General features: G+C 43.3%; 1 protein-coding gene across 4 annotated transcripts in view; it reads right to left on the reverse strand.

Moving 5' to 3' along the window:
• Window positions 1-12,514, reverse strand: part of LOC102078426 (fidgetin) — a 31,968-nt gene extending 19,454 nt beyond the window's left edge. The window contains exons 1-2 of one of the 4 annotated variants that reach the window (XM_025903222.1): window positions 12,227-12,514; window positions 11,352-11,384 (exon numbers count right to left, since the gene is read on the reverse strand). In XM_025903222.1, coding sequence (XP_025759007.1) covers window positions 11,352-11,376 — 25 coding nt within the window. In that variant the 5' untranslated portion in view covers window positions 11,377-11,384; window positions 12,227-12,514. The other 3 variants (XM_019352235.2, XM_025903223.1, XM_019352236.1) reach the window with 3 other exon arrangements.
• Between the last annotated feature and the right edge of the window lie 207 nt (window positions 12,515-12,721).

Consider the following 12,721-nt stretch of genomic DNA (forward strand, 5'->3'; position numbering starts at 1 on the left):
GAGAAAAGGGCACGAGGTATTTATTGAGGAGATGAGTTGGGACACAAGATAAGGAGTGACTCTGCTGGCCTGTTCGAAGAGGAATGTCATTTCACCACTGAGGTCCCATGAGGGAGATGAGTCAAGGCTGAGGAACGAAGAGGCTGACAGAGGAGCCAGAAATTCAGGCTGTGATATTTCCATTTTTGAAAGTTACGATATTTGTTACTGGAAAACAAAGTCAGTACGGCGGCGCTATATAACATCTGAATTCTGCTTTTACGCTCATTTCTTCTTCACCTTGAGTTCTCTGCTCCGAACATCCTCCCTGCACGCTTTCGTTGAAAAAGCTGACTGACACCAAGCCTATAGGGAGCTGCATTTTGTAAACAGTATCATGTCGTTGCGGATGCTCCAGCTTTTGTTAACAACTTGTACTAACAGCTGACCAGATGTGTCCGAGGGTTGCAGCGTCTCCTAGCAACAGTAAAATGTTCTGGCAGTACGGGCAAATCTGAAAGCACAAAACAGATTTCTATACTGTGTCTGTCCTTTACTGGCCAGCAGAACATCAAACAGTGAGGCCACTGGTAATGTAAGTTTAATCTGCGCTCATTCACTACCTGTTACACTTTGCTGTCCCTCGCACCCTCCTTAATCAAAGCTATAGCACAGCACCTCATCAGGTTGTTAGTTACTCTGAACCTCTCAGAAGTTGCTATGGGCCTCTTATCTTATCAGTCAATCTGCAACAGCGTGCAGGAAATGAGACACACAACAGCAGTACTGCCAACAACACTCATCTGTCAAGACACACTGGCTCAATTACCATACTGTAGCACAAAGCAGGACGTGCGGAACAGCAGCCAAGTGGATAAATTGAATTGCTGACGTTATACAAGCTAAGTCATTAGCGTATCTGTCACCGGTGTATCTGTGCAACAGTGAAAGTGGTAAACTTTTTGCCGCCCGGACATAAATCTGCATTTTTCTAATCATTGGGAGTGTGCGTTTGTTTTGATTCGGCATCTTCGTATTACCGACTTGTTTGCTGGCTCTGTCTGCAGACAGAAAAAGGCAGGGGGGAAAATATATATATAAAGAGGAAGGCGAGCAGATACACAGAGAGAGAAACAAAGAGTGAGACAAACCCATACAGTGATACGGAGAAAAGGGGAGAGAGATACACATGCAGGGAGATAAAGAAGGATGCCTGGTGTATGTACTGCATCCCAAGGGATCACTTACTCAGTATAGACACTTTCATTGGCCAAAACCTCTTCTCTTTACACACACACACACACACACACACACACAATCCCTCCAAGCAATATTCCTGTAAGCACTTGTCCACTGAAAATCACTGCACTAAGTGAAGTGGAGAAGAGGAAGGAACGGAGGAGGCTGATAGAATACAGGGAAATAAAACAAGGAAAAAAAGGGATCAGTAGGAAGCAGGAGGACACCTGGCTGGTGTCCAGGGGAATTAAACAGTCTGTTTACTGCTCTCAGCACCTCAGCACTGCTATGTTAGCCTAATGGCACGGACATGAAGCCAATTGATTTGTAGACCAATAGACCTCTCCCACAGCACAGGCAGATTACCTAGATCACTGGCTCTGCATCGAGTAGACATCGCTTCTCATTTGCGCCCCACAGGCATTGGAATGTGAAGAGGGTTTTTGTGTGTCTGTGTGGGGGCATGTTTGCGTATATGTTCGTGTGCACCTGGGATTAAAATGTGTTAATTCGCAAACTCCATACACTTACAGCCACGTGACCCTTATTTCAATTATTTTCCTTAAAATGATGTAAAATCCTCTATGGAGGATTAGCTACATTATATATTGTATATATACATATATTAACATTAGAAAAAAACATTGGTTTAATTCCGTAAAAGGGTTAAAACAGAAATTGTTCAACCTGTACAGCAGGTAATGTCCTACAACTATATGGGCAGGGGTGCACATAAGTGGTCCGCAGGTGCGCATTCGCTGTCAAAATAGACGCGCACCAGATAAGAAGTTGCAACACGCGTTTGCATACATATAAAAGGCACTGTTTTTGTCCGCTAGAGTGGGATTTTCACGGCATATTCTGCACCAAATCTCTGTGCGTTCACCATTTGTTTAAAGCCACCTCACCTCCTGCAACCACTTTTCCGAGAATACGAGCTTCTTTTGCGGTTCGGACTCCTTCTGACATTTCTTTGGAGGTGGAGGAACAACAAAGTAATTGCTTAAAGGAGCTTGCTTCTTCTGCATCTTTAAGAGTTCTAAACAAATGTCTGTCCTCCTCCAGAAAATCTTATGTACGCAAACGCACATTGCAACTTCTTATCTGGTGCGCGTCTTTTATTTTGACAGTGAATGCGCACCTGCGGACCACTTATGTGCACCCCTGTATATGGGATATGACCTGTCATTGTAATTATCAAAGAATGGAAGCTTGAAGACAGGAGACGTGTACCTTCGACCATGTTATGAAAAGCTAACTTTGGCCAACATATTACCTAATCAAATAATTTTAGTGCCTAGGCATTGAACAGGTTTCATAACTGTGGTCAAAAAACCCTGAAATAGTAAGCAAACACACACACACACTCACACACACACACACAAAAAAAACAATAAATAAATTTAAGCCATGTTCCCACACACAACACAAACAGGTCCTCTGGCTGAAAGCCAAGCCACCACCACACTGGGGCTAGCGTTATAAATGTGAAAATGCCTCACTATTATTTCAGGTGCCACCAAATATCCAGTTATTGTGCCATTTATGTCTAAGAAAACAATGATTTTGAGGCTTATAGCATCAACACATACACTCAACAACAGGTTAAAAGCTAGCCCCTGGAAAACAGCATGTCTGATAGTGACAGGAAGAGAAAAAGAAAGCACTAGTATGCAGAATGTATAAAACGGACAAATATCATGGTAGTCTTCTGTTTTTATTGTTCTATGCACAAAGTATAGATAGCAATTAGTTAAATATATCTATAGTTGAAATGCTAAGCTAGCTTAACTGTGTCTTGCTAAAACCATTTTTTGCAGCCACAATCAGGGATAATAGAAAACACAGATGTAGCCTCAGGTTTTGAGACATGAAGCCATTTCCAAAAGGAACACAATAAATCTAAATCTAATTTTGGTTCATGATGAATAAAAAACTTAAGTCCGTTTTGTACAACTCGTGACAATCAGACCCGCCTCGCCCCGTCACGTATGGTTTACTTAAACCAAGATGGAAACGTCCATCTTAAACTGGGACTTTAGAAATCAATGAATGATGTTTCAAAAACTACATCTATCTTTTACAAGTGGGTATGAAAATGTCATTTAGATAATGATTCCAATCCAATTTAGAGAAGAAAAAAATATTCCATTGTGATAAAAAAGAAAAAAAAAACTGACTGTGGTTTAAAAGTATTTTTTCCTGTGACACTAAACAGATGATGCTTAAGAACTGATAGTACAATTACTGTGTAAGTGTAACATATGGCTCCATGCGTGATGCACATCTGTGGCATCAGCAGTGAATGTGGTTCCAAACGGAAAAAAAAAAAAAAAAAAAAACTTTCTGCATGACAATGACAGACCACACACACTTGAAGCTACATTTATCCCTGTGTACAGCCGAATACTAAGAGCAATTCCACATTCTCCACAGTTTTCACTCATGTTACTGTCCCAGTTGATAAGCATGAAAAATCCATTTATCTACAAAGGAACTGTATGGTCTGTATTTGACAATGTCTCTTTCATGGTCCCTTGCAAAACCCCTTTTTTGTTCACAAAGCCACCCAACTGACTCCACCACGTCTGTAATAGACCACACTCATTTGATATAGACATATCAAGCGAGTTATTGCAGCGGTTTTTGCCGTGCATCAACAGGAGCGGAGCTGGCTGACAGAAGCGGTGATATGCTCTGAACATAAAAGAACAATGGGCGCGAGGCAGATGCAGATAGGCGAGAAAAAGGCACAGTGGACACCATACAGGGCTGCACATATGTTTGCTGGCATGAATGCATGGACAGAAAACCTAATGGAGACATGCTAAGGGTCACTGTCATTCAGCTTTCTCCTCCGTGTGAGTCATTCTCCTGACTGCTGGGTGTGCAGGAGAACAGGGATCCAGAATTAGGCCTCTGGGGAGGATGAGGAGGAGGAGCCGTCAGATTACTGATTAGAGGGTGGGGAAGTGGTGGGATTAAAACGTGCATAGGTATAGACGGTAGCCCGACTAATGCAGCTCACAGCGCAGGTAAGGGCTTTGTCAAGCTTAGCTCTGGGGATTATAGCGTGCTTAATGCATTGACAAAACTGCACAGGTGGAAATGTTGCAAAAAAGAAAAACAACTCTCCTGGAGATTCTTATTGAAACACCTTCCTCAATGTTATTCATTGCTCATCTAATCCATATTTGTGTAAATGAGCTGCACGGAGCTTTACAACACAAGGCAGACAGAAAAACCTTTGAGACTTTGGTATTAACAATGATGCTACGTCGTAATCATCCTCTGGCTAATGCAGCTAATGAATGAGAAAACGCTAGCAGGCTAACGGCTCTAATTCTCCTTCACAGGCTATCATGTTGCAGCCCGGAGACAGATCAATACCATTTGCTCAACACACAGGAGGCCTGGGAATCTATAAAAGGGCTTTTATTGAGTAATTAAACACCCATTACTGTCCCGTGCAGCCAAACAATAAATTTGATCAGCCTCTCAGGCACAGATCCAGCCCGTGATTAATACACAGTGCATGCATGACATAAAAGACCGCAATGACATTTTGGCTGTTTTACACCCTAGAACAAGAGTTTGGTCCTTACAGCGGTTGTTTTCAGGTTCCACGTTATAGTCACACCTTTGGGAAGCTCAGAGAGCGATTTTGTGCCTGTCCAGCAGCCTGTCTGACTGTCCTGGCCTGTAGTTTGAATCCCACCAGTACCGCCAGTTAGAGACACACCCTGCTTTTAAAAGTCCGGAAGTGAAATTTTAAACCTCGGTCAGTAACCCTGTAAAGGCAGTAATGTACTTCCAGGTGTTGTTGCTGAACAGATCCTGCAATTTTTAATATTTTAAAACATTTATATTGTGTAGAGGGTTTCATTTTTCCAAGAAAAAAATAACAATACACACGACTAGTTTGGAAAATGCTAGAATTGTCCTATGACTTCTAATGTCTCTACTTATTTATTCACCCATTTCAGAGTTACTGAAGGCTGGATACTGTTCTTCTCAACATCCTTTTCGAACACTTGCACAATTGAAAATCCTGTTACAATCCCATCCTTGTTGGAGAATATTTAGCATTGTTATGCCAACAATATGGCATCTGGGTGATTCTCCTAAATATGAATGGCCCATTCACAGGGCTCAATGGAGTTGCTTGGCAATGGCCCTTCTTCCCCTCCCTCCTCCATACTCAAAACAATATTCAGCGCAGCAGTCTTGGCACTTTTCCCCGAAATCAACAAAAGAGGAACTTGAAGCTGTCCCTGAAACCCTCAAAGCATTAAGCCTCTGTGAGATGCAAGTACTTGGCACAAGCAAAGCGATTTATCGACAATGGGCAAATCATACAGTGCTTTGTGAGATTTAGGGGATACAATAGCACTCCGTTTCCAAAGCACACATTAGTAAGCATGTCATTGGGACCCCCTGGGGGATTTGAGCAGCCTAGAGGATTGTGTAGTGAAGAGGATAAATATATGTTACTGGGCAAGAAGATGGACCATTGCCAGTGACTCCCTCCCTCACACAGCATACTGTGGATTACAGACTGAGGAATACATTAATAGAATAATCTTCTGACCACATAAACTAACCCACCAACTGAACCCATTTGGCTTGTTAAGTGTATACATTGGAGTGCATCTAAAATCAATTTACAACCATTTAACAGAGCTCAAGAGGTGCAGATGAGGAGAGATTCTCGCCTCACGCATGCACGCATGCACACACGCACACCGAGGGCTTCTGCCACGAACGACAAAAAAACAACAACAACAACAAAACTTGTTATAAATGTGCAGCGCTTGCAGCCATGCTGATCTCTTAGTGCTAAACAAAACCAACAATGGACAAGCAGACGCCCACTCAAAAGTCAATACCATGCGTGCCTCCTCTTCCTCTTGTATGGTTAATGCATGATGCCAGGTAGGGGAGACAGACGGAGAGTAGGATCTCATTATACGCTGCGTGCTATCATTAGCCATCTACCACATGTGTCCATCCTGCCAGCAGAGTCATACAAGCAACATCCTAATGCTCTCGCCCGCTTCCAGTGGGGAAACTTGGCCACACACACACAGTGCAAGCATGCAACAACATAATCACACACATTCCCTCCTTAGCAGGCCAGAACACACACACACACATGCAGATGTTAAGCAATTTCTCAGCGATTGAGCTGCAGAGCGTTTCCTTTTTTATGTCACTGGGAAAAAAAAACATATGTACAAGTTTTTGATTGCTGGTCAAACAAAAGACAGTAAACAGTTTCATTTTGAAATTGAAGCTGAGGCAAATTTAGAGCCTGGCATTAGTGTTGATTTTACAGCACTTAAATGCAAATAAATGGAAATGTTGAGAATTATTGTCAAAAGCATGACAACAGTGAAATTTCTGTTTTACCTCCTAACTCCTGTACGTGCAGCTTGAGTCTTATCAGACAATGACGCTCAAGCTGAATTGATTCGATCATTTATTGATTAGCAGAAGCACAAACGCTACTTATTCACAGCAGAAAAAAAATGAGATACATAAATCTTTTGTGTCTCTTGCTTTGTTTTAGAAAGCCACAAAAAGACTATAAAGTTATCACCTCAAGCTAGACAACATGTGACTCTCATTTTTTTTCTTCTTTTTTTAAAAACATTTTACAAACCAAACCAGTAAAAAATAAATAGATTAAAAAAAATGTAGCAACCCTGCAATACCCACAGTCAAATTTGGAGCTCTTTAGCTATAGAAGTTGTTTTTGCTCTCGCTCCCAGTTTGTGTCCATCTCCCTGAGGCCACAGGCAGCTAAGTGATGCTGTGCCACACGCCCAGCCACTCAACATCCTTTGTGTCCATCCCCTGGCAGCCTTCCAAGCTCACACAGACACCCATACACACATACAAATTCACTCTCGCGCCAAATGAGCCATTGTTCATTAACACGCATGCACACCTCCGCCGCCTCAGACAAAAATAAATAGATAAATAGATAAAAATAAAATAAAAATAAGAAGTGCTGCTGACTTACTTTCCATTTGCGCAAGGTGTCCTGCTAATCAAGATGTTCAAACTGAGTGGCGGATTGGGGGTTTGTGGGGGGGGGAGTTGCAGACGGTCACTATCTGGCCAAGCCTCGCTGTTAGCAAAATCAGATCATCCAGTTAGAGCCGCAAAAAGAGAGCAGCAGCAAGGCATTACAGTCAGCTCCTGTCTTGCTCTTTAGCTGCTGTTTTCTTTGGGCCAGTGCTTTTTCATTCTTTAAAAAACAAAACAAAAAAAAGAGGCTCTCGTCGGGGTCCTCCGTCGTCAAACTAAATGAGCGGCAGCCCCTTCGCATATCAATGCACACTTTAACAAGACTTCCATGGCAATAACCTAATTAGAAATGGTGCCTTCTCATTTCAAGGCACAATGTAAAGGATAAGCTGTGAGCTGCCATGTCTATTAAAGGTCTAATGGTGTGGAATATTTTTCCTTTTTTTAATAAGTCCTTAGCATATTTAACACTTCCAAACGCAGAATGCTTTAATATCTGCCAGAGAATCCGGGCCACGGGTGGTGGAGATTGCTGGTGAAGAGTAAAGGGAGGTGAACGGAGGTCTGTTTAAAATTCAGAAATAGGGGAATAGCGAAAGAAGGTAGGAGGGAAGAAAAATATAAAATAACTGTCGCTTTGATTTGATTAAAACCTACAAAAAACGATGCATTACATAAAATGAGAAACTTCAAACATTTTGTGGAGATTCAGAGTTCAAAGAAATGGAGATAATGCTTTTTAATCCTGGAATTAACATGGAAATGAATTTGACAGGATGTCTTTTAGAGGATGGTGTGTGTGTGTGTGTGTGTGTGCGTGTGTGTGTGTGTGTGTGTGTGTGTGTGTGTGTGTGTGTGTGTGTGTTGGGAGGGGGGTAATAAATCTGTAAATTTGGTTACACTGGTCGTAGATCAGTTTCTGCTGTATTTGTTGCAATTCTTTCCTCATTTGCGTCAAACTTAAATTCATTACTGCACATCTTTTAACGCCTAACTTTTTCTTACATGTTATTTCCCCCTTTTATAATAGCACCAAAACCTGATTAACCACGTCTGGCATTTCAAGTGCAAAAGCACAATCTTAGCACTGAGCATCACAGGTTACAGCAGGATCTTTGGTAGTAAGCTGTAGGTATTACTCCTCCACGGAGTCAGTCTTATGTGGCTATCCCTTCACTTAAGAACCCCCATCAGATTTTGACTGGATAATAACTAGTCAGCACTGAGAAGGAGAGTTGCCAGGAAAAGTGAATAGGAATCAGAAGAGTGTGCAAAAAAGGTTGAGTCGCAACATGAGGAAAAGAGGAAAAAAAAATAAATTATCAAGCGGCAACTGTCAGTCACAAAAAACAAAACCCCCATGCGAAACTATGAAAAAAAAAAAAAGATGCAGGCAGTGTAGCAGGGAAAAGAGGGGAGGAGGGGGAAACATAGAAAGAGGAAGAGGAGGATAGAGTGGATCACAGTGTCAAGGATTTTAAGGAATTGGTGTCCACTCATCTATGGAGAAACACAGGCAGCGGCCCTACCGACAGCTACCTGCCGTCTCTGAGAAGAGGAACTTGGACCAGCGAGGAGGGGGCTGTCAGCTAGCACGCAGGGAAACACACAAAGACTACACAGCCTCGCTACAGTTAGCTGACACACAGCCCCAGCACTGTCTTCTGGGACAGAGAGAGAGAAGAACGAGGGAGAGAGAGGAAGAGAGAGGGAGGAAATAAGTGGACAAAGAGTGAAATAGATGAGAGAGCAAAGAGACAAGATAGGCTGACGCACTGTCGAGCAAACACGGAGAAAAGAAGGGGAGCAGGGAGGGGAGGAGGAGAGATGGAAGAGAGTGAAACAGACAGACAGGTCCGAGAGGGATTTGTTCTATTTGCATGCGCCGGGTTCCCATGGGGTCCAGCTCCGCTCGGCAAGCCAAGAGCACAAAAGATAACACTTAACATATTTGCTAAAAGATGACAACCCTGCCTAGATCTCATTTGAAGAGGCCCCTTTGTCAGGATGCTCAGACAGGAGAAATCCACTGATATGGATGTGGCAAAGACTAACAAATGTCTCTCTTTCTTTCCTTCCTTCTCCCTCTGTCTGAAAAGCCCAGTATTCCTCCCCCCCCCAACACCCACATCCCCTTACATCTGGCAGGAGTCCCGCGGGGCAGACTGGATCGCATGCCGGTGGTTGCAGGATGGTAAAACAGCTTTTAATGGTAAACATTACATACTGATAGAAAGTGTCAGGATAATTTATTTATACGGCCCCGCTGGGAGTAGCTTAGCCACCCTTGCAGCACACCGACTCTCTCTGTTCATTTGAGGGAAAAGTCCACATTTAGATAGATAAAGTCAGAGTAAAGGGCCGCCTATTTGTAAAGCACTTTTTCTGCTATTCCTATTATTTCTCCACACTCTGTCCCTATTAGCTTTACTGTGAGGCCGTTGGAGATGTGAGGCGATACTTTATGTGTATAATGAGGGGGATTATTGTGACTGTCACTGCAACAAGCTCACACAGTGGACGCAGATCTTACGCTGAGGACTGGAGCAAAGGAATAAACAAACCGCTCAGTATCTACATTATTTACAGTAGGCCACACACACACACACAAAAATCAACAGCGCGTGTAGCTGCTCCTGCATTTCCTTCTTGTGCACACACACTTGCCTTTGGAAAAACTCATGCTCCCCATCTCAAACGTCAGAGCCCGCATTTCACACGAGTCTCAAAAACAGCAACAAAGCGAGTGTACGCGAGTGCCCAATAAAAAGAACAGAAAAATCACATCTGCAAATCAGACCCGCATGTGCAAATAAAATCAGTTTGGACTAATTTAGGAACAAAAAGCTGCAGAAAGTGTTCAGTTTTAACTGTTCGCTGCTACTTACATGTGCATACCTGCATGCTAATTTGGAACAATGAAACCAGTATCAGGATAACTTCCACATTTTCACAGAAGTGTGAGAACGTCAGCGCGTGCACATATAAAGAGAAATAAAGGCGAGACACACACAGCAGCAGGAGAGAGGAGGTGAGGTGAAGCGAACGACTGCATGTGTGAGCTCAGAGATCAGAGACGAAAGGTTGAGTTCTCACTAACAGCCACTAGAAAAAAACTAAGACTGTGCAATTACAGAACTTGGCCGTCGTCCATCCTAAAACTCTCGCCCTCAACGTGAACCTTCTTGTTGTGCATCGGCACAACAGCAACACGCGTGCAGGGTTTTTTTATTTGTGTGTTTATGTGGCTGAAATTTCAAAACTGAATTTAATTTTGGAGCAATATGCGCTCTCAATGTTACATCAGCATTCTTCTATCACGCAAGAAATCCCTCACCTTATTAGAAAAATAATAACTAGCACTGAATATTTCTTTAGTACAATGAAGCAAAAAAGATATGGTGCAACTAGGGGAAAAAAATCATAAATATGTATTTTTCACTTTGTAAAAATGTGACAGAGGTCTCGCGCACAGCGACTCCAGTCACATCCATTTGTTTCATTAAATGATCAGTGAATTTCTGAGCACATTATTCTGTCTCAATGATATTCTCAAATGTCAAGGAAAAAAAATAATTAGCCTACTCAAACTGCTGTATTTAATCTGCAGGTCTGAGGATTTTTTTTAAAAAAAAGTTCAAAAACAATATTCCATTAAAAAATATGTCATTTATTTAATATCTTGAAAAAAAATCTAATTAGAGCTGCAAAATTAAGCCATGTGTAATTTAGATGTTGCAGGCTTAGTCACCAAATATTAATTACCAGGTAGTGTGTGTGCTACACAAAGCTGTGTTTGTGTTACAGGAAAAAAAAATGAGTTTTTAAAAAATTAAGAGAAAGAAAATTAATCCAAACAACACAGCTACAATTTGGACCTCCATCTCAAACATGAAGAATTCACTTTTTGAGTCAACACTGAAAACAATCTGAGGTCATCAGCTCCCCCAACCCCCAACCCCAGCTGCCCAATGTTATTTTAATAGTTTTACATACATAAATATAAACACACACACACACACACACACATATATACATTCATACATAAATATATACATATATATATATACACACACACATATAAAACATCAACCTACCATAGACGCTGCTGCTGCTGATCATGTCGTGCTGGAACAGAGAGAAGAAGAGAGAGAGGAAGAGGAGGAGAGAGCATTGGAATTAATTTGTGGAAGAAAAGGCGGAAGGAAGGATTCCCTCTCAAAGAAAAAAAAAAGCTTTACAATAGGAGACACTTTCTGGGTGCAACACTGCTCGGATTTCAAGCCGTGTGAGAGGTGGGCCCTGCGAGTCTTTGGACCAAGCAACTCAATAGGAGAGCCATCTAACCTACATGCATCTCATTAGAAAGTGGAGCCCGAGATGACAGGCAGCGGTGGAGGACGAGGAGGAGGAAGAGGAGGGCGATATCGGAGAAAAATCAACTGGTGCGGATCTGTCATCCGAGTTAAATCCGCTCCTTACGACCACAAATGTCCAGTTTGCGAGATTCATTAATAGCTACACGTGCCGCGATATCACCGGTTCCGCTGACTGCACGCGCAACTTGTTGTAACCGTACCCGCCTCATGGAAGCTAACGGGGAGAGGAAAAAAGCCTCCGTGTGTGTGTGTGTGTGTGTGTGTGCACCCAAGTTGTGGCTTTTTTCTGTTCGGAGTGCCGCACAGTCGACACACACAAACAGGAAGCCAACGGTGCAGCCTACGTGTCCGTGCCTGTGCGATCCACGCGCGGCGTGGCGCAGGTGCGCTTCACCGACAGATGAATAAATAACCCGTTACGCAGAGGGCATCGCTCGCAAATCGGGAAACTTGTCAAATCACAAACTGCACATGCACTATTCCGAGATGAGCGGCGGGCTGCTCCGAGCTCGTCTCCTCCACACAGACGCGCTGTCTGCTCTGACCACTCGCTCTAATTGCACACGCAGCGGATCCCCGTTCCTTACCTCTCTCTCTCTCTCTCTCTCTCTCGCCTCTCCAGTGACAGGTCGACCTCTCACGTGTGTGCGTGTGTGTGTGTATGTGTGAGAGAGCGTGTGTGGGGGGGCGAGTGTTATGGTCGCATCGATCCCTGGGAGGGGTCCTGCTGATGAGCGAGGTGCCGAGGTTAAGCCGGGTTGCGTGTGAGCTGAAACCATCCCAAGTTAACGCAGGAGACACTGACCACAGCCACTGCCATGTTGGAATTTCACCAGCGCTGAACAGCTGCTTCTCAGACTGACCAGTACGCTCGCCAACGCGCATGCGTCAAAAGGAGGAGGCGGGGGTGAAGCACGTTGGGGGGCGCGGGGAGGAGGGGGGGTCCAATTGTTACCCATAAGGTTATTGTGGGCACTTGATTTGTATGTTAAGTTTGGAAGTGGTGATGGGAGATGAGCCGAAAGAGGCAAACACAGAAAGAGTGAGGACGCCTGCGCTGGAGGAGAGACGCCTTTTAACAAGTCACT

Source organism: Oreochromis niloticus, linkage group LG23 (genome assembly GCF_001858045.2).
Source record: "Oreochromis niloticus isolate F11D_XX linkage group LG23, O_niloticus_UMD_NMBU, whole genome shotgun sequence".
NCBI lineage: Eukaryota > Metazoa > Chordata > Actinopteri > Cichliformes > Cichlidae > Oreochromis > Oreochromis niloticus.